The sequence below is a fragment of the Nelumbo lutea genome, chromosome 4 (genome assembly GCF_056320005.1).
Source record: "Nelumbo lutea isolate HS-2025 chromosome 4, American lotus-T2T, whole genome shotgun sequence".
Taxonomy (NCBI): domain Eukaryota; kingdom Viridiplantae; phylum Streptophyta; class Magnoliopsida; order Proteales; family Nelumbonaceae; genus Nelumbo; species Nelumbo lutea.
The window spans coordinates 20,112,502-20,138,297 of NC_142687.1; the positions used below are offsets into that span (position 1 = coordinate 20,112,502).

The 25,796-nt window shown below is 39.0% G+C and overlaps 1 protein-coding gene across 13 annotated transcripts; it reads right to left on the bottom strand.

The window, feature by feature from the left end:
• Nucleotides 1–415: 415 nt before the first annotated feature.
• Nucleotides 416–23,973, bottom strand: DGK1 (diacylglycerol kinase1). 13 transcript variants are annotated; one of them, XM_088941862.1, is made up of 9 exons: nt 23,327–23,574; nt 22,650–22,883; nt 20,985–22,567; nt 20,233–20,599; nt 16,730–16,806; nt 14,975–15,094; nt 14,590–14,754; nt 7,549–7,686; nt 416–747 (listed from the first exon to the last, which is right to left on the bottom strand). In XM_088941862.1, exons 3-9 carry the CDS (start codon nt 22,164–22,166, stop codon nt 598–600), a joined length of 2,199 nt encoding a protein of 732 aa, XP_088797988.1. In that variant the 5' UTR covers nt 22,167–22,567; nt 22,650–22,883; nt 23,327–23,574; the 3' UTR covers nt 416–597. The 13 variants fall into 13 exon arrangements, with proteins under 13 accessions (XP_088797988.1, XP_088797989.1, XP_088797997.1 ...); XM_088941863.1 differs by having other exon boundaries at nt 20,985–22,199; nt 22,521–22,567; nt 22,650–23,542; XM_088941871.1 differs by lacking the exon at nt 23,327–23,574 and having other exon boundaries at nt 20,985–22,019; nt 22,521–22,567; nt 22,650–22,788.
• Between the last annotated feature and the right edge of the window lie 1,823 nt (nt 23,974–25,796).

The following is a 25,796-nucleotide window of genomic DNA, read 5'->3' on the forward strand; positions in this document are numbered from 1 at the left end:
CATCAGCCTTGTTAATTATGAAAACAAGACTGTATTTTCAATTTCTCATACAATCACATTGTAAGTACTGGACGCCTAAAGATGTCTGCACATGGACCAGTGTCAGTGTGTGTGTGTGTTTCACCTTAGTAATTCAGACTGGAAAAGAATGCCTGTACAGCATATGCATCAAAATTGTCTTATAAAATTAAAATCAACCAAGTCAAGATGGTCAAAATATGTTTCCTGTGTCTGTTGAATCGCAAAAGATTAGATAAATTTTCTGAACATGTATTTTAGTATATATATATATATACATATATACATATATATTTTATATATATATACATATATATATATATATATATATATTTTTTATGTAGAATATATATACATATATATATATATATATATATATATGCGTGTACATACTGGCTTATGCTAGTAGCAGTATCTTAAAGAACTTTACACTCAGCCTAGTGATGCTAGAAGTGACATTTTGAGATGAAATAGAACTGCAAAATTACTATTGCACCTAAACATGATTAATTCTTGCAGTGCACATATTTATATAATGTGAACCTTACCAACAAATATTGCAGCCGATGAGATAGGCCTCTAAGATAGTCTAAGTGCCATTTCCTGTAGAAGAGATCGCTTCTGAGAAGCATTGATTATGTGGTTGGTTTCTGCATTCTCTAGCACATCAGTGATTATGGCAGCTGCATGACCAAGAGGCTCCTCGGATGCCCTCTTTAACATGAATGCCTGCATTATTGAAGAGAAATAAGAAGTATATCCAATAACACCAGAAGCTAATAAATGTGCCAATGACCCAACTATGTGTAATGTGAAATGATCATTCATTGCACAACCAAATTAAGAAACCTAAGCGAACGGAGGAAAAAAAAAAAAGCGGGATAGATAACAGCTTATTAGTTGGAATTTTGGAAAGAGAACACCAGCGCTAGGTGGATGATGTTCTGCAGAAGTGAATAGAATATAATCATAAGATGGTCAGGTTATTTGCCAACTTGAACAAACTTTTGCTTCTTTATAAGGTGAAGTCTAAGTAAAATTGTGATTAAAAAACAAGTAGATTGTAATCATTCATGGAGAGAGAGAGAGAGAGAGAGAGAGAGACGAGAGAGAAAGAAAAGAAGAGGAAGATATGATTGAGAGAAAACAAAAACCTTATTATGGCTGCCGCCAGTTCATTATTTATATTAACTTAATATAAAAGGAATGGAAATTACAAGTATGCCCTTGGCGGCACTCCCTAGAAACAAACTAATAAGAAAGAAAGAAAATAATTAACTGACAGCATCTTAAGAGGACAACCCACTAACAGCAACTATAAAATAACAATTAAATAATCCTCACAACACTCCCCCTCAAATTGGGCTGAATATGTCTATCATGCTCAGCTTGTCACATAACTCACTGTGCCGCGAGTATGGAAGCCCTTTTGTGAGAACATCAGCGAGTTGTTCCTTGGAGTTGACATAAGGGATGCAGGTTTCCCATTTTTACAATTTTTCCCTTATGAAGTGTTTGTCAACCTCAATGTGCTTGGTCCTCTCATGTAGGACAGGGTTGCTGGCGATGTTTATGGCTGCCTTGTTGTCACAGTAAAGAGACATAGGATTATGAACAACTCCAAACTCCCCTAGAAGATTTTTTAGCCAAAGGACTTCAGCCACCCCATGTGCCATAGCTCTATATTCAGCTTCAGCACTTGACCTTGCTACCACACTTTGTTTCTTGCTTTTCCAGGTCACTAGGTTTCCTCCCACAAATGTGCAATACCTACTCATGGACTTTCTATCATCCACAGCACCTGCCCAATCAGCATCTGTAAAGACTTCCACCTTTAGGTGACTATGTTTACGGAATAGTAGACCTGTTCTGAGATACTTTTTCAAGTATCTAAGAACTCTCTCGGTTGCCTCCATGTGTGGTTTCTTAGGAGAGTGCATGAATTGGCTTAGAACCCCAACTCAATAGGCAATGTTTGGGCGGGTCATGGACAAATAAATCAGCTTTTTCACTAACCTTTGGAACTGTTTCACATCTTTCAGAGGTTCACCATCACAGTCACCCAACTTGTGGTCAACATCCATGAGAGTATCTGCTGGCTTTGCACCTAATTTGCCTATGTCCTGTAATAGATCGAGGGTGTATTTCCTTTGAGAAATGAAGATACCCTTTTCTAAACGGGCGACTTCAATTCCAAGGAAATACTTCAGGGGACCTAAATCTTTCACTTCAAATTTAGAAGCAAGGAATTGTTTCAATTTTTGTATTTCTGAACTCCAACTTCCTGTAATGATGATATCATCCACATACACTATCAATACAGCAACTTGTTCCTGACATCTCTTCACAAAGAGTGTATGATCATACTGACATTGTTTGAAGCCCACCTGCTGAACTACCATGTGAAACTTACTGAACCAAGCTCTGGAAGATTGTTTTAAACCATAAAGAGACTTTCTCAGCTTGCACACCTTATTTTCACTTCCCTTGGCACAGAATCAAGGGGGTTGAACCATGTATACTTCCTCCTCTAAATCACCATTCAAAAAAGCATTCTTTATGTCCAGTTGATGCAATTCCCAATCAAAATTAGCAGCTAATGACAGGAGAACCCTAATTGAGTTCATCTTAGCTACTGGAGCAAAAGTCTCATCATAGTCAATCCCGTACACTTGAGTGTACCCTTTGACTACTAATCTTGCTTTATACCTTTCAACTGTTCCGTCTGCCTTGTGTTTAACTGTAAACACCCACTTAAACCCCACGGGATCTTTCCCCTTTGGAAGATCCACCAATTCCCAAGTTTGATTTTTATGAAGAGCATTAATCTCCTCCTTCATGGCATCTGTCCATTCGGAGCATTTTAAGGCTTCTGCAACATTTATGGGAACAGGGATGCAATCAACTACGGATAGAAAGGCTCGGTATGAGGGGAAAATGTGATCATAGGAGACAAACTGGGTAATGGGGTGTTTGGTAGTGCATGACCTGACTCCCTTTCTTTGAGCAATAGGAATGTCAAGGTCATCCACAGTAGGAGTAAGGGTATCAATAGGTGCAACAGGGATTGGACTTACCTCCTGGGAGTCTAACGGTGTCGGTTGCTCAATATTTGGCTGCTCCACATCTCTATCACATTGTTGATCTCTACGACGTGTTTGTTGGAAGACACAACAGGGAGCAAGGTCCAGAATAGAAGGAAGAGAGACTTTGCGGACCTGAACTTGCTTCTCTTCTTCACACTACTACTCTCCCCCTGAGGAGAAGCAAGGAAAAATGGCTCACACTCAAAGAATGGCACATCCATAGACACAAAAAACATATGACTAACGGGATCAAAGCATTGATACCGTTTTTGAGAGGAGGGATACCCCAGAAAGATACAAGGAATGGACCGAGGGTCTAACTTACCTCGAGACGGAGACAAATCATGGACAAAGGCACGACAACCAAAAACTCTCATGGGAATAGAAAATAAAGGGGACTAAGGGAATAACAACTGATGAGGGGCCATGTAGTTCAGTACTTTGGAGGGCATGCGGCTGATGACATAAGCAGCTGCAAGTATAGCATCCATCCAAAACCTTTTTGGAACATTCATGTGCAACATCATCCCACAAGCTACCTCAAGGAGGTGTCTGTTTTTTCTTTCTGCAACACCATTTTGTTGTGGTGTTTTGGCGCATGAGCTCCTATGAATAGATCCGTGGGAGGCAAAGAATTCATTGAGCTCACCATGGAAGTATTCTTTTGCATTGTCGGATTGGAAGATCTGTATTTCAACATGGAATTGCGTAAATACCATCCTCTAGAAGTCTTTCACAATCTTTGGAACTCCGTCTCTACTACACATAAGGAATACCCATGTATAGCGAGAGCAGTCATCGATCAATGTGATAAAGTACTTATATCCACCCTCAGAGATTACAGTAGTAGGCCCCCATACATCAAAATACACAACATGAAAAGGAACAGTAATAGGCCCCCATACATCAGAATACACAACATGAAAAGGAACACTTGATCTTTTATTATTTGAGTGAAAAGTTGTTCTACATTGTTTGTTCAACTGACACGTTTGACACTGGAACTCTGACACTGAACATGACTTAAATAAAACCGGAAACAAGGACTTTACTATTTCAAAAGAAACATGAACTAACCGACTATGCCACGAAAAAATTTGACTCTTATTTGACTGACTATGTGACTCTGAGGATGACACCAAGAGACCAGCTTTGTTGTCGAGAATGTAGAGACCATCCACTAGGCTCCCTCTACCAATCGTCCTCCCAGAAGTTAGGTCCTAAAAAACACATGAGCCAGGAAAAAAGGTTGCACTACAGTTTAAAAAGCTTGTGATACTACTAATTGAAAGTAATTTTATAGGAAGTTGAGGGACATGCAATACACAATTCAAGTTAAGGCCATGGGGAAGAGATATTGATCATTGGCCTGCAATGGAGGAGAATGAGCCATCTGCAAGCCTCACTTTATCCCTTCCTGACAAAAGGCTATAACTCTGAAACAAGTTTGGCTTACTGGTCATGTGGTTAGAGGCCCCCGAGTCAATGATCCAAGGGGAACCAGTGGGAGTGGCATAGAATGCAGAAGCCGTGTTACCTGATGTAGATGCAAATGAAGTAGGAGTACCAGTGATTGAGCTATCCATCTGTCGCATAGCCCTACCATAAGACTCCAAGTGGTCTCTGAAGGAATTCATTATATCTTACTTGGAGTCAGAATTATTAAGGTGGTCCCGGGTAGTACTGGCAACCTAAGTATCTTGGGTTGCCACATGTGTTGCATTATGTGTTGTGTTCATCTTCTTCTAACCTTGGCCTTTACCCTGTTCTTGGTTCTTGACGCAGCGTGGAAGCAATGAAAACCGGAGCTGACTATGCAAGCACCGGGCGTTCGCTAGCACCTAGCAAATAACACCGATTTCTCTAGGAGAGAGAAAAGGTGGCGAAAGCTAAAAGAAGAGAACTCAAGAAAATCTAAAAAATATGAAGTATGAATTGATTCATAATTCTGGGAAATAGCAGTATTTATAATACATTAAGAAATTGTAAAATAATTAGGAAACAACAACTAGGATAGATCCAAATATCTAATCTGATAGGATCGAACTCTCCTTGGTTTGATCTCCACCGTCCGATCTCCCTAGATGCATGAATCTTGGATTATCTTGCTAATCTTGGATTATCTTGCTAATCTTGATGCTTCTTGAGTCTTTCTTGATAATCTTGGAAGAGTCTTGGAAGAGTCTTTCTTTATCTTGCTAATCTTTGGAAGAATCTTGCTTTATCTTGCTAATCTTGGATCAGTTCTTGCTTATCTTGAATTCTTGGACTTAACATTATCTTGAATTGACCTTATCCTAGGAGCTGCCACCCCTAGGGTGAGATGGGCCTTGTGATGGGCCTCCATCAGTTCTTCACTGCCCACTTGGGTTTCCCGTGAATGTCCCAACATGTATCACGTATATGTCGTGAGCGCCGACAGTGGGTACAAAACAACTTGTCTTTATCATCAGCCTTCTTGGTGTCATTTTTCTTCCCCATGTTGTTATTACTCATTGCAGCGAAAGCAACTTGTTGCTCCCCCTCGGCTGTAACCATCACACTCTGCCTACTTTCTTCCGATTGGACAAGGGAGTACACCTCGTGAACCGACGGCAACTCTTTGCTTCCTAGGATCTGAACTCTCAAGGGTTCATAGGCCGGGTTCAATCCCAACAAAAAGGCAAACACACGCTGCTGAGAAACCAGCTTCCTGTAGGCCTTAGCATTGTCATCATGTTTCCACTCTATAGCCTGATACTAATCCAATTCTTTCCATATGGAAGTAAGGGCTGAATAATAGGAAGACAAACTACGATTTCCCTGTTTACTGGTTGAGGATCCAGCTTGCAACTAGTAAACCTTGGTATAATGCCTTTGCTCAGAATATGTAGTTTTGGCCTGTTCCCAAATCTCACTACCGATGTCTGCCCACATAAAGTTCTTCTTCACATCAGGTTCCATGGCTGCAAGGAGCCAAGACATCACCATACTGTTTTTTTGGTCCCACCTATTATGTTCAGTTGTCTCACTCTTGGGTTCTTTCACCCTTCCATTTATGTAACCAGCTTTTCCCCTTGCCGTTACATAAAGTTTTACACTTTTAGCCCACTCCAGATAGTTTAGACCATTTAAAGGGGTAATGGGCATGGGAAACATCATGTTTTCACCTCCCATACTAGCTGTGCTACGGGTCGGTGTAACCCCCGATGAAGTTGAATCATAGTTTGTCATAGAGTACTGCTGAAATCAGTCCAAATCCCACACAACTACACAACAACCAAAAACAGAATACCAACCCTCAAGAAATTTACTTCTGAGATGTGGAAAAGAAAACAAAAAACTGTTAAAATCAACTCTGTGATGGTTCAGTCATTAAACCAGCCCGGTAATCCGATTACAGCCCATACAGTCTAACAATCCAGCATCCAAACGAATGTATAGAACCAAGGAATAAGGCCTTCACACCATTGGCCAAAAACAAAAAACAAGAACACATACCCTGTCCAGCACCTGTACGAAGGTGCCAACCAGAAACTGACTTCACAGCATCAAACAGAGAAGAAAGGGAGTCTCTATCTGCATCACCCTTCTTCGACTAGGGTTTCCTTGATATTACGACCAAGGAAGAACCCAAAGGGAGAGCCGCAAGTAGTCTGCTAGGGTTTCTCTGTCTTCCACGTCCAAGAAATCAAAGAAGGAAAAGAAAACGAAGCAGGTTCAAATAGGAGAGACTGAAATTCTTTTATAGCCCAGAACCTTGCTCTGATACCATGTAATCATTCATGGAGAGAGAGAGAGACGAGAGAGAAAGAAAAGAAGAGGAAGATATGATTGAGAGAAAACGAAAACCTTATTCTAACTGCCGCCAGTTCATTATTTATATTAACTTAATATAAACAAGTATGTCCTTGGTGGCACTCCCTAAAAACAAACTAATAAGAAAGAAAGAAAATAACCAACTGACAGCATCTTAAGAGGGCAACCTACTAACAGCAACTATAAAATAACAATTAAATAATCCTCACAACATAGATAAAATAGAAACCAGGACAACGATATGTTGTTTGTGTATTTACAGCATTTAGATATTTTTTAGTAAAGATTTGGTCTCACCATTGCCAAGTAACCCCTCTGTTTCTGTCATGGGAGCAATAATGGGCTCAATCCATCCAATAGATATTGACCCTCAAGATTGGACTCACCATCCAAGTCCATGTTAAATTCACGTCTATCTTTTTTTAAAGCATTCCCCAATTGATATCAGCTATCAAATATTTCAGTTTTCAATTTAAAAATGAACATCACAGACTGATTTTGGATGGGGGAAGGGCCTTGGCAGTGAAATTTGCTTCATAAATAGAAGATAGTGAGGGGCATATAGGGCTCTTTTGAGTCTCCTATTATCCTTCCATAGAAATGGGGTGTGTGTGTGTGTAGGTGCAGAGAGAGAGAGAGAAAGAACCTGGCCATGGTGTGATATGGATAACATGCATGGCTGCTGAAACCAGGGTTCTCCATCTACTTGAACTGGCAAGGCAGCACAGAGCTGGATCTTGATCAATTGCCCTTGTGCAAGTCTACGAGCTCGGGAAAGCCCCACCTATTTTCACACATTACCAAAAAACAGTGATAATCAACAGATAAGTTAAATTGTATGGAAAAGGCAATCTCCCTAATATCCAAATTTTGGATAGCAAGTTAGAAATACAAAACAGCCAAAAGTTGACTTCACCAAATTAAATTTACAGTAAGATCTTTAAGATTCACTCCCTAGAACCGGAATTTCTGACAACAGATTTTCCTGCATAACCCCTTTTTTCTAAAGAATCAGCCAAACAATGGGTAGCTCTTTGGACCTGCATGTGCAAGCAGTTCAGGCTGCTGCATCTTGTTCTTGCTTCTTTGAGCAGAAACTTGTAAATCCAAGGTGTTGCTTCCCCAGATCTCAGCATAGAATAACCACTTGGTAGCCACCTTTAACAATCAGGTCTGTCAACTATTCATGGAAGCCAATTATAAACCTTGAGCAAGAATTAAAAGATCTGCTGATTCTGCTCTTAGAGAAGAAGCATACTCAACTGGCAGAAGAAGAATAAGATATTATCCCAATCCTCTCTCACCACTCCTATGCTCGGTGCACCTGGGTTGCATAGACTGCAATAAACATCTCCTTAAATGTTCAAAACCTAAGGTCCTGTTTGGTTCGTGGGAATAGGGGTCTGGAATCAGGATCAGAATGGATTATTCCGATTCCAACTGTTTGGTTGGCAGAATCGGAATCCCATTCCCATTCCTGGTGGAATGGCATTCCCCCATTTGAGGGAATGGCCATTTCCTCCCCCCTCCCTTGGGAATGAAATCCCATTCCTGCTGATTCCAATTTTCATTCTCATTCCTGTCTGAACCAAACAGACTACGGGAATAAACTATTCCGATTCCGATTCCGATTCCAAAGCATTTTGATTCTGACTGCGAACCAAACGGATCCTAAATTTGTAAAGAAACCCCTAAATTTTGAAAACAATGAAGCTCCAGGTTAGAGTCCAACCTAAGACAGGTTTGCTACTACAATCAAGTTTACTAAGCATGAATATATTAAAGAGTCAACTATGTTCAATAAAATTGTTGAAATTGAAGAGAGGAGAGGAGAGGAGACTTGTGTGTTTCGGCAATGAGGGTCTTGAGAAGAGTTTTCAAACTGTCTCTATCTCAGCCCTCTAACATTGTTTTATTAGATATTTTTGAGTAATTACAAGGAGGCCCTTAGTTGGGCAGAATTTACAAAGAACTTAAAAAATAACTTAACATTGACAGGATGGGCCCAAAATAACAAGAATAAACAACCTATGGGCCATTCGGCCCATCTTCTCTACACTCCCCCTCAAGCTGAGCATAGATGTCAATCATGCCAAGCTTGCTGGTATCATGCTGAAGTTTTGCCTTGGGAATGCCTTTGGTAAAAAAATCTGCCAACTGTCCTTCAAATGTGATGAAAGGAAGACACACTTCACCTGAAGAGACCCTTTCCCTAATGAAGTGTCGATCAACTTCAATATGCTTGGTTCTATCATGTTGCACTGGGTTGTGAGCAATGTTGATGGCAGCCTGATTATCACAGTATAACATCATTGGCTTGTCATATTCAACTCCAAGTTCTTCCATCAAAGATTTTAGCCATAATAATTCAGAAACCCCATGTGCCATGGCCCTGTATTCTGCTTCAGCAGAAGACCGAGCAACAACCGACTGTTTCTTGCTTCTCCAAGAAACAACATTACCAGCTACCAAGCTGCAATACCCAGATGTAGATCTTCTGTCATCAATGTTCCCGGCCCAGTCAGCATCGGTGTAAGCTTCAAGTTTCATATGACCATGCTTGGCAAACAGAATACCCTTTCCTAGGGAGCCCTTCAAATAACTTAGGATTCTCTCTACAGCTGCCAAATGAGTGTCTCGAGGAGCATGCATGAATTGGCTAATGCAACTGACTACATATGCAATATCTGGCCGAGTCATGCATAGATACAAAAGTTTCCCAAGAAGTCTATGAAAGATTCCTTTGTCTTCTAACAGTGTCCCTTCTGAGGCTGAGAGTTTATGACTCATATCAATAGGAGTAACAGCTGGTCTAGCACCCATCTTTCCAGTTTCAGAGAGCAAGTCAAGAACATACTTTCTTTGGGAGATAAGAATCTCATCCTTGGATCGAGCCACTTCTATGCCAAGAAAGTATCTCAATTCCCCCAAATCTTTAATCTCAAACTCTGTATGGATAAAAGATTTTAGATCTTGAATTCCTGAGGCATCATTACCTGTCACTACAATATCATCTACATACACAATGAGGTATACTGCCAGAGGTCCACTCCTCTTCACAAAAAGAGAATGATCGGACTGTGTCTGCACATAACCAAAGTTAACAAGTGTTGTTCTAAATCTCTCAAACCATGCTCTAGGGGACTGTTTTAGTCCATAAAGAGATTTCTTCAGCCTGCATACCTTCCATTTTATATCAGTTCCATACATCCCTGGAAGAAGAGACATGTAAACCTCCTCATGTAATTCACCATTCAGAAATGCATTCTTCACATCCAATTGATAAAGGGGCCAATCAAAGTGAGCAGCTAAAGATAGAAGAACCCTCACAGATGTCATCTTGGCAACAGGTGCAAAAGTCTCTAAATAATCAATCTCATATGTCTGTGTATAGCCTTTTGCAACCAGCCTGGCCTTGTACCTTTCAATGGTACCATCAGCTCTGTATTTGATAGTAAATACCCACTTGCAACCAACAGGATCCTTCCCTTCAGGCAAATCCATCACTTCCCATGTGTCATTCTTGTGTAGGGCATCTATTTCAGATTTCATAGCATCCCTCCATTCTGGAATCTTAAGAGCTTCTGACACAGACCTAGGAATAGGATGAGAAGCAACAGAAGATAGGCAAAATATGAAGGTGAAAGCAAACTGTAAGAAAGGTGCTTGGAAATGCAGTGTGCAGTGAACTTCCATTTTCCTTTTCTAACAGCAATGGGAATATCAAGGTCAAGGAAAGATGAATCCAAAGGTGCTGAACCAGTACCTGTTGTCTCTTCTGTGACTGGAAGTGTAGGAGGCTCATGTGTTGTAGGAAAAACAACCTGCACATTTCTGGATCTTTGCCTTTGATACACCTTGGGATTGAGGACAGGACGAGGAGGTAGGGTACCAGGACAAGGAGAATGGAACGACTGATCCAACCTTGATTCATTTGAGGGAGAGGTAGACACATCAAGGGACTCAACAGGGACAGGAAGAGGAAGAGCAAACACCTGTGTCAAATTCTCCCCCTGTGGACAATGTCCTTCCGGAGAGGAACCATAAAAAGGGGAAGACTCATCAAAGGTGACATCCATTGAGACATACCGATTGCCAGACTTTGGATCAAAACAGCAATAACCCTTCTGTTTGGGGGAATAACCAAGGAAGATACACTTTTGGGCTTTGGGTTCAAATTTATGCCTTTGGACACTTGGAACATGTACATAACAGGTGCAGCCAAAGACACGAATAGGAATAGGAAAAAGATCTTTGTCCGGGTGAAGAAGAGTGAAGGGAGACTTAAAACCCAAAACCCTGGATGGCATGCGGTTTATGAGATAGGTAGCAGTAAGTACAGCATCACCCCAAAACCTAGTAGGAACATGTGAGGCAAATAAGATACTTCTTACAACCTCAACAATATGCCTGTTTTTTCTTTCAACAACCCCATTCTGTTCTGGGGTCCTAGCACATGAGCTTTGATGAATAACCCCCATGTCAAAAAGATAGCAGGATAGGTTTTTCTCAAAGTATTCTTTTGCATTGTTTAATCTGAAGATTTTAATCCTGGTATCAAATTGGGTTAGAACAAATTCATGGAATTGTTTTACAAGTCTTGGGACTTCATCACGGGATTTCATCAGGAATATCTAAGTGAATCGTGAAAAGTCATCAATAAACAGGATAAAATATTTGTAGCCACCCATGGAGGGTAAGTGGTAAGGCCCCCACACATCAGAATGCACAATATTAAAAGTAACAGAAGATTTTTTATTTCTCAAAGGATACTTGCTTCTACAATGCTTTGACAATTCACAAGACTCACAATGAAGACTAGACAGACTAATTCCCTTAAACAGTTCAGGGAATAGATGACTCAAAGCCAAAAAAGACAGATGACCAAAACGACAATGACACAACATAATCTGACTAACAGACTCTAAAGAGACAGATCCAAGAGCAACATTCCCAAGATGATCAATGCACTGTCCCAGAGTATCAAGCAGGTATATTCCGTTCGCCTCATGGCCACTCCCAATCACCTTCTGAGACTTCAGATCCTGAAAAACACAGTAGGAAGGAAAAAATGTTACACAACAGTTTAGTGACTTGGTTAAACTGCTCACAGACAACAAATTTGTATTTAGTTCAGGTACATGAAGGGCAGAAGAGAGGTACAAGGAATCTGTAGCCTTGATGGTTCCCTTACCAGAGATAGGGGCAAGTGAACCATCAGCTAAAGTGATTTTATCACGTCCAGGAAGTAAGTCATATGAAACAAACAAGGTAGACAGATTGGTCATATGGTCAGAAGCACCTGAGTCAATAATCCAAGGGATCTTGAGAATACCTGAAGAAGTAGCATGATTAGTAGAAGCCCTTATACCTGAATGAGCAAATGTTGAAGTAGTAAATTTTCCTAAAATGTCGGTAGCAGAGGTCACATCACTCAGCTGACTGATCATCTTCCCAAACTTTTCATATTCTGCTCTCATGGCTGCCAACTGTGCAGAAGCAGACATCTCTTCACTATCTGGCCTGGCAGCTACATTTGCACTTCCTGATCTTTTACTATCATATTTTTTCTGAAACCTGATGGGAACAAGATTAGGATGTAACTTCCAACACTTGTCTTTGGTGTGCTTCGACCTCTTGTAGTACTCACATACAACTTCTTTCTTTCCTATGCCACTAGAAGTTCCAACATTCCCTTTAGGTTTAATCCCCATATTGGCAAAGTGATCATTAATATCAGCCCCTTGAACCTGTACAACCCTTCTGCTCTCTTCACTACTCACCAATGCATAAGCTTGTGACAAAGATACACACTCCTTGGAAAGAATATTCTGTTTTGTGATATCATATTCCGGGTTTAGTCCGGTTAAGAACTCAAATACCCCTATTCTTTCAACCAGTTTCCTGTAGGTCTCTACATCATTGGTGGTGTCCCAGGTTACAGCTTCTATCAAGTCTATTTCTTGCCACAAAGACTTCAAAGTTGAGAAGTATACAGATAATGGTTTCTCCCCCTGTCTCAGATTCTTCACATCACTTCTTAACTTATAGGCTCTAGCCACATTTAGTTTTTGGGAATAGGTTTCAGCAACACTATCCCATATTTCCTTTGTTGAATTCATCCATAGATAGTGTTGGCTGATCTGTGGCTGCATTGAGTGCACAAGCCACCCAATGACAGTATAATTTTCTTGCATCCACTTCTCGTAGGATGGTTCATCTTCTGGGGAGCCTTCTTACTCCCGGAAATGAACCCCCACTTTCCTCTACTACAAACATGAATCTTTACTGATTGTGACCATGCCAGATAATTAGTTCCACCTAGCTTAATTGTGGTCACAGTCAATAAGAAACCACTTGGAGTCCCCCGACCCATTCCATATTCAGTACCACTTTTGTTTTCAAACTCTGAGGAGTACATCATGGAAACACTCCAAATATGATTTCAGATGACTTCTACAAGTATGTTGGATAAGAACAAGCAATAACTGAGTTCAGCCGACCACAAGGAGACAACACCACTAAGTTCAGCCGACCACAAGGAGGCAACACACTGAGTTCAGGCTTCAAGAAGAAATCAGAAACTCCTAGGCACTGTGCACTTAGCCGAAGTACCTTTTCAAGGTTGTACACTCAGCCAAGAAGAGTAAGCACCAATCGGTATTGCTGAATAGGCCTTTTCACAAACACAGTGTGGGCAATAGAGACAACCCAACTGTCAAAGAAGAGAAAAGACCCCAAAAACTGTTCGTACAGCCCTCTAAAAACAGTCGAACAAGAGTAACAATACACAGCCTTGTTACAAGGATGTTTCGACAGGTTTTAACAGTCCAAGAAGAAGAGAAAAAAACAGCCCAGAAATTTCTGGGTTAAACCAGATTTAATGCAGTTGAAGGTAGTACAGAACAGCTAGGATTTTCGAACACTTCAACAGTCCAAACACAGTCGAAGGTAATGCAAAATAAACCAGAAAACTGAGCACAACTTACAGTTCGAGCTTCAGCAGTCCAAACACAGTCGAGCTTCAAAAACAGAACCAAGTTGTTCCCCTTCCCTTTTTTCTTCTTCTTCTCTGATTCTTCCTGGTCACCGAACCCCTTCTCCAAGAGATTCTAGTCTTGGGCTTGTCCAATGACCTCCAAGAATCAGGCAGTACGTGACTAAGCCTCCAGCCCTAGGACGTTCAAGTTCAGATATGCTCTGATACCATGTTGAAACTGAAGAGAGGAGAGGAGAGGAGACTTGTGTGTTTCGGCAATGAGGGTCTTGAGAAGAGTTTTCGAACTGTCTCTATCTCAGCCCTCTAACACTGTTTTATTAGATATTTTTGAGTAATTACAAGGAGGCCCTTAGTTGGGCAGAATTTACAAAGAACTTAAAAAATAACTTAACATTGACAGGATGGGCCCAAAATAACAAGAAGAATAAACAACTATGGGCCATTCGGCCCATCTTCTCTACAAAAATCAATTCCAACAAGATTTTCTGCTCATCAACCAAGGATCTGACTGCCCAATGACCAAAAGTAAAAGTACAAAAACAGTCCATTTGATATAGAAATATTTTTAATAGCAACACCCAAAAAAAAATACACACAAGTTAAATAGAATATCAATCTCATATGATAGATAGATGTGAATCAATTCAAAGTTATCATATTATACCTTATATACATGCTCTACCTTACCTGAAGCTTTCCAAGGTGCCATGTTCCAGAAATACTGACAACCTCCAGCATCTTGTCATGCATAGACTGGGGATCAAAGTTCTCATAAGTATCATCCTCATTTTGCCACAAATCTACACCCCCCATGTAACTTCCAATATTAGCTACAAGCACACCTTCAGCATCCTGCATTAGTAGGAAAGTAGAGGCACTTACATGGTTTGTATATTGCTTTTACGGATACAATCCTTTTCTTAGTAGTGAAATAGACATTAAAAAAAAGAACGGTCTAAGTTCATTAATGGTAATTATATTTTATGGATAGCACTTAGTAAATTCCATATATCCTTGCACATATAATATTGTTTAGAACAAATAATGGTGCTGGAGACCCTCACCCACCCACCTCAGGGACCTCAACCTCAACCCCATCAACCTCGACTCGAACTTGCCATGGGAGGTCTTCAAATGTCCTATCCATGATACTCTTTGCACCTTCTCTTGCATAAAGTACCTTATTCATGAACTGCAGGTAAATTGCCACTATTTTCAGCAATAAATGACTAAGAAGTTTGAAGCAAACTAAACCAGAGTAAAACAACATGGAAACAAACAATATTTGCAGCTAGATTATAATGGGTTTGATGAGCAGTCCACTCAACAGGGAAAGTCCCTAAGTCAACATAGATCATTCTACAAAATGATTCAGACTATGACTCACCAAGATTGAGATGCCTCGATTCCGAAATGTTAAGGTCTTCCTTAAGTTATATTACCATTATACTTCAAAAGGGCCACTTCAGGTTATGAAGTTAAAAAGAAAAATAAACCTAGTATCCAATATAAAATATAAATAAATAAATCTAATAATAGAACTTGCTTTTTTATTATCTTTCTGGAAGAAAAAAAGAGAAGAAATAGTTTCATAATATGTTAGATATCTTGTTTAGCCACATTCCTTGACAAAGAAGTAACTACTTCCCAAACCAATAGAGCTGAAAGAAAGACTTGTCCGTAAAATCAAAAAAATTCCCTCGATACATGGTTAATTTGTGACATAATAAACAAAAACAACGTAAACACTAAGCATTTAACAAAATTTTACCTAGAAAATGACAAATCAAATAATCCAAAATTCTGATCATATTAGAACTTAAAAATAGGCAGTTTATAGACAAGTAAGCATCTGGATTAAATCAAAATGAACAGATAAATGAAGGGTGCCGTAGATGCACTTTAGAGGAAAATAACATATGCATCTAAGATAGGCAAAGAGTCAGCCAACAAGGCTAGCTAGGAGACTTCCATTGGATGATGGTAGATAGGGCATCACTTTTGATGCAACCAGAAAGGTGCAACTGAATGGAGAACTATTTGGATTATTAGACAATACCATGATAATGTCCAAATTATACTCCAAAATCGAAACAAGAAAAATAGGAGTGGCACTTCTAGCTTGGTTGGTTTTCTATATAACCATGAAATCATGCATTCAATGCCAGAATAACTACAATATCAAAAAAAAGGCCAGAATAACAACTAAAATATGTTTGAAGCTGTGCCTATGAGCATACTAGTAAACTCTACACATGATGGATGATCAATAATCATGAAATCAAGATTTATTTTGGTAAAAAGATGCTAACAGAATTATATAGTCCAAGTATATAACAAATTACAAATGTCCCCCAGCACCAGCATTGATTCTAGTTCTCTATTGTTCTCTATTGTTTACTCCAACCTGGCAAAACTATCTACTACACTGTCCGGTCCTGATAATGCAACTGAAGAAGCAGTTCGGTTTGAAAATATAAAGCTGTTGTTTCCTGATTTGGGATCCAAAACACCAATGTCCTCCAGCCTTCAAGAGAAACCAACTTTAGCAAAGTTGTCAGCTTCACATGAAAGCATTCCAATGAATCACAAGCTTGTAGGAGCATGGGGAATGGGCCACCCCCTGTTGTGTAGCCCCATGAAGCCAAAGTAGAGAGAGAGAGAGAGAGATAAGAAGAAAAGAAAAATCACAAGCTTTTAGAAATACAAGACTTTACATTGTATGGACTTTTCAATGTGTGGAGTTTGCTTAAGTGCCCCTTCTATCTCTAGAAGCTATAGCAAAAAGAAGCTCAAGATACATAAACTAGTAGATGTTATATAATACCTGATTATAGAATTTTTCTGGGTTCTCTTCCCGTAAATTATGGATATCCAAGGCAACCTTTGCATCACAACCAATTCCTGGAAAAAGTAACTAAAATAAATAATCTTTTTACAGCATGAGAGATCTATACAACCAGGAAGTAAACAAACACATCAGCTATCACCTATCATATTTCTGATGCCAGAACCCACTTATTGAATGGCTCAACCCTGTCGCTACCATAGTATTCTATTGGGTAGTGTGAAATGGACAAAACATGGGGAAAAGAGGATAGAAATGACATGAAAAGGTAACAAATGTAAATACATTAAGAACATATTGAAGGCCATCTCGGTCTGTTGATTTAGAACTACAATAATTCGAATAAATATTAAGAATATTCATTATACTTAAATAACTATAAATCAAATAAATGCATTAAGATATCTGTTTTAATGTAAATAACTATAGAGAAGATAAAATATGCAAATGTACGAACATAAGTTACCTTCATTAAGTACTTCAAACCAAGCTTTATATGATGAAAAAATTCCTTAGTTTACTGGAATCTATCAGTGGACAAAGTTCCTTGAGAAATGATCGGTTTTGATGGGGTGGGGTTATGTTAAGAACCAACAAGCCAGGAGTTTGTTAAAGTAGGCATGGACCAAATAAAAGGTAGTTTAGGAATTGCCAACTCCAGTCATACAAGGGGATTTTTTGAGGTACAGGGGGATCAGAGATTTGAGACACATAATCATCAAGCTGTAGTCAGGGTAGCAGGTAGCAAATTGGATGTACCAGAAATAGATTATGGTTCAACCATTCAACTAAAAAGAAAAAATAGATGAAAACTTTTGTTTTGAAGATTATAGAAGAGATTTGAAGTTACAACTGGACAGCTAGGAGTGGATATTTAGTCATACATACGGGGCATCGCAATGTAATAATGGAGCTGATTCTGTCAGCTGAAAGATATTACATGTTATGAAGGAAAATAGTGGTAACATGGGTAAATGATGTAGGACCAGCTCAATTCCAGTCCTTTGATAAAAAATAAATTAAAAAAAAAAAAAAAAGAGTGTTGATGACTGCAGAGACTTCTTGAAGGGATAAGAAAGAAAATAGAGAACCAGGAATCACTCAAGGGGTGCCTAGAATCACTCTAGGGTATGGGAATCACTCACCATAATTAGGCTCAAAAAAACTCAACATACTCCATTAATCTTTGTGTAAAACGTCCATACATCTTTATAAACTCTAGACTCAAAAGAATCATTGTTTAGAAAATTGGACCCGATCGGCCAGTCGGACCAGTTAAACTGTGTCCCAGACCTCTAGCCTGTTCAGTCATACACTGAAAACTGTAGTTCATGAAAAACCGGCCAAAACCAGCTGACCGGACAGTTTAACCAGTAAATCGGTCCCGGTTTTATGAAACCACCCAGAATAGAAACTTCAAAATATTGATGACAAGATAAACCCAAAACCTCTTATTTATGTGTATTGTTTTGTTACCATTAGTCCATCTCTTTGTTTACATTTATTTGTGCCTCTTTAATGTATTTATTGCTTTAATACATGTGTATTTTAAAGAAAATACGAGTTCACAGACTTGAACCCTGGTCATTTGTTTTAAAAACTTAAAAACAAGCCATTTAAAATATAATAATATTTGTGAAATATATTATATGTATTATTTATATGACCTGTAAAATATATATGTATATGCCACATCATCACGGTTCAACCTCTGATTTGACTGCAGTTGAACCTATGACCCGCAAACCTCTCCCTTTTCCGGTTCTATGCCCGGTCCAGTTCTCTAAACATCAATAAGAATCCTAGGACTCAAACTGTTGGACTCATAAGAATCCTAGTATGAGTCAAAAACAGAAGTATACTTTCTTTATGGATAACATCAAAGATAGAAGCATACTATCCCATTTCAATTCAAAGAAGACTTAATAACTCTTAAACTAGTTATTCAATGACTCTGAAACTTTAAACATAAACAAACTATAACTATACAAATCAGACCCTTTCATTGGACCCCACAGAAAATTATAAAATAATAAAAATACCCCAACTATCCAAAATTTCAGAAAATACCAATTCTGACTCTTTAGCTCCTACATCAGTAAACAGTTGAAGAAATCCAAAAGTAGCCAGTCAGTGCGTATCTCTAGAGTTTTACCAGCCTAAGGGTGTGTTCTTTGGGGCAGACCCATGCAATGAACGGAATGGTGAACTGAAGTTTTTGGTTGATAACTCAAATGCACAATGAGAGGAAGTTCTGGGACTAACAGGGATGTTTGAAGGAAATAGACATTCTCAGCAAAGGGCATATGATCTCAAATATGTATGGAAACACTGTTTTGTGTTCTTTGAAGTAGTAGCATAGGTCTTATATTGAGAGTAAAGTTAAGTAGAACAAAAACTTCAGAATAAAGCTCTTGTGCAGTTAGCAATGGGTTATTCCAGAAGAATACTCAGAACCAGAGAGGGATACAGTCACAGATAAAGAAGAGATGGATGATGCACGTCCATCAGACGAAGTGGTTCAGATAGATAAAGAAAATGAGGTTGTGAAGGTGATAGATAGAGACATTAAAGGGCACAAGTTATCTGATATTTTAGCATCTATGCTAAACACCTAGTTAGCACCTAGGTAATGGGCCTCTGGCCTCCAAACACCTACACCTATAGGCGACACTTTAAGCCTTTAGCTACACTGCATCTTCTACTTTGGTAGAACCTCTGGGATGTAAATATTGTGTGAAAAACCTTTTTTTATTGTGTGTGTGTTGGGTGTTTCTAGTCAAGGGTATCAATCTGTAAGCCTATATGGTTTTCAATAAAGGCAGGTAGAGCTGTAGGGACTATTGCTTGATGTGGTGGTAAAATCTTGGGCTGGAAAGCATGAGAACACAAGTTTGACCTGCAAGGAGCCAAGTCATGCTAAAATTCCAGAGGTTAGGTCTGTATCTAGTTCGCCCTTCCCAAGATCCTGGGTAGCGTGTGGATCAGCATTAGGTAATGGTATTTTTTTTCTGATGAAAGCAGGAAGGCGTTTCTTGTTATTGTTCTTTTGGATGCCCTCCCTCCATGTATGTATCCTGTATACCCTTTTTGCTTTATCTTTAGCAATGCTTGTCACTGTCGAAGGAAAGAAAATCATAAAAATAAAAGATTCTTTGTGGCAAAACCACATTATCTTTGGAACTTCTTGAATAGTTTACTTTTTTTGTACGAACTTTAGCAATCAATTAAGAAGCTAAAGCAAGGTATGTGTGCACAAGCAGGGAAGAAGACAACCTGTATCTTAGTATTAAAAGGATACTCCATCTAATTGAGCAGATTATTGATTGGGTTAGATCTAGAATATGTTGGTAAATTTCAACCCATGCATGTGCAAAACCAGTCAACAACATTGCTATATCTTTGGTTGGCCATTCTTATCTCTATATGAAGAAAACTTGTGCATATTTCATGTAGATAAGAAATGATTCAAATGAACATACCTAGATAATTGTTCATATATTTTGGGGGTTGGAGTTGCTTTCCCTGTTGATCTCCCATCGCTATCTTCCACCGATCAAGAATGGTAACTGCAGCATGTTCTATGTGGCGTAACACTGTGCAGAGGCCTCCTTGTCTCTCTACCGAGCCCAGACCACCTCCCCAAGACAAAACCCTTGCTAGATCATTCCCTGTACCAGCTGGAAGAATGGCAAGTGGAGGTGGAGAAACAAAATGTTGTTTGTCAATGGCATCCAAAACCCAACCAACCGTACCATCTCCCCCACAGACAAGAATTCTGAAGTGGGGCACCTTTCTGAATAAACAAAGACCTACCTCTGGTCCCTGTTTTGAGCTCAACTCAAAAACCTAAGAGGAATAACCAAATAAGGAATAGATCAGATCATGAAAATCCAAAAAAAAAGTGACCCACCGTAGCCAAGTCAAAGAATGGTAATGCACCACAACATCAGATGCTGCACAACGTGTACTATATTATGCCGTCACCTGTCAGACCCACTGTAACCATTTCTCAATCAATTTTTTTGTAGTGTAATCTAGGACATGAAAAAACCTATCTAATGACCTTATAAAGGACATAATAGAGAGCTCAAAAATGTGAAACAAAGTATGAGGTTACACAATAGAGAGCTCAAAAAAATGCACTTCATGGTTCAAAAAAAAATGATAAAAGGAAAAAGGGAAAATTATAAAAAGAAAAGCATTCAGTGCCGAGTAAGTTATTTATACTAACCTGAACAGGATTCAAAAGAATGCTCAGACGTTGCTTAAGTGAGCCCCCTCGCTGGGCCCCACTCTTCTTGTTGATGAATACTAGCAGGGGTCTTGCATCTGAAGGTAGATCAATCAATTCAAATTTCTGTTTTACCCCTAATATCTGAGATTCATCACTCCAACCGGGTGACTTACTCCTTTTGTGATTTGGCTTCCACTCCATCTTATCATTGACTTCACCACTTTGTCCCTGGTCACCTGTATCCATGTTGCCATTGCAGTTTCCATTTGTCCCATGAAGACCCTCCGATGTTTGATGAGCATCTGCACTGCTATTAGTCGATAAGTCACAAGTACTACAGCTGCTGCTTGAGTCATCAGAAGCTTCAGTTCCATGCTTGTACTTTTTACTTTGACCCCTGATACATCCACGAACAGAAGATGCAAGCTCATTGGCTCCGTGTGTTATTGAGCTTAAAAATCCATTAGAGGCAGTCCAACTTAGTTCCTTGACGAAGAGTGGTGATAAGATCAATCTTCTAAATGGGCCCAAATCACAAATATCACCTATTTCATTGAACATATTTGTGTGGCATTCAACATGTACTAGCCGCTGACACCACATGCAACACCAAATCGGAGATCCCCCAAGGAAAGACCCACTACAAGGTTCTTCACAATAACTACAACAAGAAGTTTCATCAGGTTGATCTGTGTTTTCTGTCCACCTAAGAGCCCACTGGTGCATAACATGTTCACATCCAAACATAGATATACATTTACAATCTTTATGGGCCTTTGATGAGCAGTTCAGATGTGCTGCTGCACCACAGATTGCACAATTGTTAAAGAAATTGTCTGAAGCCATCATTGGACCAAGAGGTTGTGATGGAGAAACAGACTTCAAACATACACAACAGTTTAGGTTTTTCCCACGAGATACAGACTCCAAGTTCCAGGTGTGTGCAACTTGAGGAACCTTGTGCTTTGACTTAGGGTTTTTCTTTGACCTTGCTATGGCCTTCATCCAGCTTAAACTAATACTTCTCCTCCACTGGAAGACAGTGTAGGCAATAGTCAATATTCCAACTAAGGCAGCAATAAACCAAGCAACAATGAAGTGAGATTCCTCCATTGCAGATGACTCGTTGTTTCCCCACTTTGGAAGTAACATCCCAAGACTTCCTTCAAAGTCATCCATTCTTCAACAGATATCTTGTAATATCTTAACAGCCTATAATTCTTTAGTATCAATAAGTTTGATTCAGAAACCAACAATTAAAACCTTATAAAGAAAGAGACAGCTAACTTTCTAAATAATAGTCGTCTATATTGCAAGTATAACAATGCATGTGAGCACCCTTCAATCAAAGTGAATTATTTGCATATGAACCAACAGAAATTCTTGAAAATACAGTTGAACCATCCTCAAAGCAGTGTTCAAAGTGTCTAAATTCGCATAACCATTACAACCCTGTTTTTCAAGAATAAGTTACGACCTGCTTTTTTTACTGAGCAAATAGTTGCATCTTAACTATATATGCATTGAATATACCCTTTAAATCTTTAATCTCCTCATTTATAAGCATAATCTCCTCCATCCTGAAAAAGAGATTCAAGGGCCAATGAAAACTTGGAAATACCTGCAAAACCAAAGGGTAGCCTCTATATGAAAAACCAATACCATTTCATATCCACTCAGAGAAGATATCCATCACACTTGCAGAAGCTATCCAACAACTTCCACCATTGCCCTTCTTGTAACGATAACCCTTTTGCCCATTGTTGGAATCAACTAATCAATTTGATAAACAGGATTTAGGAAAGCATTCCCTCTAATACTCATATTATTGCCACCACCGCAACATTCTTTCTGCTACTGTATCGCTCTTTAGGACCATTTAATATTATGTACAAACTGAGTTTCAGTTTGAAAACGAAATTATAGTTAAATTTCAAACTTAAACATACTCAAATCATAATGTTTAATCACTCAATTGCAAGAGAGAGAGAGAGAGAGAGAGAGAGAGAGAGATCACTTCGAATACAAAAGAACAAACCTAAGCTATATTTCTAAAGCATAAAATAACAAGTGGTCTCTTCAATCCAGACCGACACAATTACCCAAAACCTGTTAGGCAGCAGGGATTTCCTAAGAAATCCAAAGTCAAGTGAAAACTCAGAACACAATCAAAACCAACAACGCGTGATAAATAAGTAAAACCCAGAAGAGGGGGGGGCATCACGGATTCAAACTGTAAGCGAAGTGATCCCACGAAAGCAAAACCAGGAAGAACAAACACAAGTTGACGGAGAAAATGACAAGCCGAGCAAAGGGGAAAGATCACCAGAACTACATACCCGTTTCTGTGGATTTTAGGAGGTTAGAAAGCGGAGATCAAGTCGATTAGAAGGTCCTCCTATTGATGTTAACAGAGAAATTAACGAGAATCGAAGCAAAACCATCTTTTGTTTCACTGTTCTAAAACAGTTTATTTGTTCAATTTAAATTAAAAATAATAATTGAAGAATCGGCTTTTTGAACTTCGAACAAAGTTGAAGTTCAAGTTCATTGCCATCCTTCTTTCTTACTTTTTTCCCTCGTTTCTAGGGTCTGTGCTGGAAGCTGGACGAGTCGTCTAGGAAAGAGGAGACCGTAATTGCTCATAAAATCTTCCACACGTTGGAGCTTTAACGGCGACCCAAGCGGAAAGACACGTGCTTGACAGCACTGTCCTCGTATGGTGACTGTAAAGGGCTGAAGAGGAATAGGGGGATCACCTGTCGTCTGTCGACTGACTGTCGACCGACAGATCGCTCTTCACGCCTTATGTAGGGCAGTAGGAGAATCCGAGCATCGAGGGATGGAGAAACCAGTGGACCCATGACGCACCCCGGATTCATCTTGGGTTGGACATACTCAACAACCCTAATCCGCCCGATCCAATCGATGTTTAGTTATACTCAACAAACAGCAGCCCAACCATCGAACACCAAAAAAAAAAAAAGAAGACAAGTGAAAACTAATGGTTTATCAAAGAAAACAAAATAAAAATTACTTTACTCGACCTACATTTGTTCATTAGGGCTGTCAATGCACTCTCAAAATTCAATATCCGATTGGAGATAGAATCCGATTATTCCGAATTTAGATGTTAAATTCCGTATGTAGATTTAGCCCCATCGGATCCTATTAAAAATCCGGATCAGATTAAAAATTGCTATTATTTAATTGTATGTATAAAGATAATATACAATTATATAAAGCTTATAAACAATAAAGTTAATATTTTATATTTATAATCATTTTATCATTGGTGAACAAATTAAAAGTAATTAGTTTTTTAAACTGTTTTTACTTTATTCCAGGTAGAGAGTTAGCCACCTTAAAATTATAATTAAAGAGGAAGAATTCCTCAAGAAAGTGTAAAAGACGTTAGAGGATAGCACAAGGCCTGCCTGCCATGGACACAACAAATGGACCAGAATAGTTTATTTTCATGAACTATTTCTACTCTAGTTTATGCCGAAAAGAGTGTGTTAAGCAAGTTTCTTCTCGGGAGAGTCTCTCTTCCATTCCCGACAAGAGTCTAGGTTTCCTCTCTTCTTTGAGAGAGTTTCCATTTTGGCATTGTTTTGGGTTCTTCTTCCCTCTCTCTTCCTTTCTTTTTCGTTTTCCTCTTCCCTTTTCCCTTTCCCTTACTTCTCTCTCTTCTTCTTGATTAACTTGGTCCAATCATCAACTCTCTCTTGTTTCTTCTCCTTTTTTTTCTTTTTTATTGTTTTTTTTTTTTTTTGTTCTTTTTCATAGGGATTTCTGTATAGGAGGCGGAGTGTTGGGCGGTGGCCTTAATCACTACTTTGATTTTCACTGCCAGTAACTATTCCCTTTTTTATTCCATCGGCACTTATAATTCCAAATGGTTAAAGTTCTGGGTGGATCCAATTCCGACGATTAAAATTCTAGGTGGTTAACATTCCAATTCCGGGTGGTTAAAGTTAGTTGGTTCCACTTCTAGCGATAATGGTTATGGCAATATCAGTTTTGGGTGGTTAAAGATCCAATTGGTTCCACTTCTGGTGATAACAGTTTCGACGGTTACATTTTCTGGGTTGTTAAACTTCCAATTGATTCAAGTTTCGATGATAACAGTTCTGACGGTTATGGTTCTAGCCTATCAAAGTTCCAATTAGTTCCAATTTAGCAGTTAAAGTTCTAGCGGTTATGATTACAAATGATTAAAGTTATAGCGAATCACAACTATCTTTATCCCTCTCTTCGATGGTTAGAGATGCACTCATTTATCTCTTCAGTTGGTGATTCTACCTCACCATTTGTTTGTTGCAGAAGTTTCTTCATTTTCTCCTTTATCCACTATGAATATTTTATTCTTTCTAGAGGCTTGTATTATTGCTTTGTTTTGTTACCACTTCTTTGTTTTTATACAATGTTCTTACGCTTTCTTGCTTGGTACTATGACTAGACCTATTCATGGGCCGGCCTAGCCCCCGGACGGGCTTGAACATGTTTATAGGCCTGTGGGCTTAAACTCTGGCCAAAAATCCCAACCTACAATAAATTTGAGACGGGCTTGGGTTTTGACAAAATAGCCCGGCCCAACCCAACCTAAAATTAGACTTAAAATGGGTTATGTGATTATGTCCATTTGAATAAATTTTTTTATTTAAGAATGTAAAACTGTGTTTTAAAACGTAAAAGAAAAGGAAAAAAACCATCTTATAGGCCCATTGTTCATTTAAATAGGAAAAAAACCATCTGAATTTATAATTCTAATTTGAATAGGGAAAATTGTAATTTTTTTATTAGGTC

Excerpts from the sequence above, each read along its gene's own strand:
- DGK1 (XM_088941866.1), bottom strand. The coding sequence starts at position 22,166 with ATGGATGACTTTGAAGGAAGTCTTGGGATGTTACTTCCAAAGTGGGGA. Across the intron at positions 16,807-20,232 it reads ATATATGAACAATTATCTAG|GAATTGGTTGTGATGCAAAG; the intron begins GTATGTTCATTT and ends TACTTTTTCCAG. Across the intron at positions 15,095-16,729 it reads CAGAAAAATTCTATAATCAG|TTCATGAATAAGGTACTTTA; the intron begins GTATTATATAAC and ends ATTTACCTGCAG.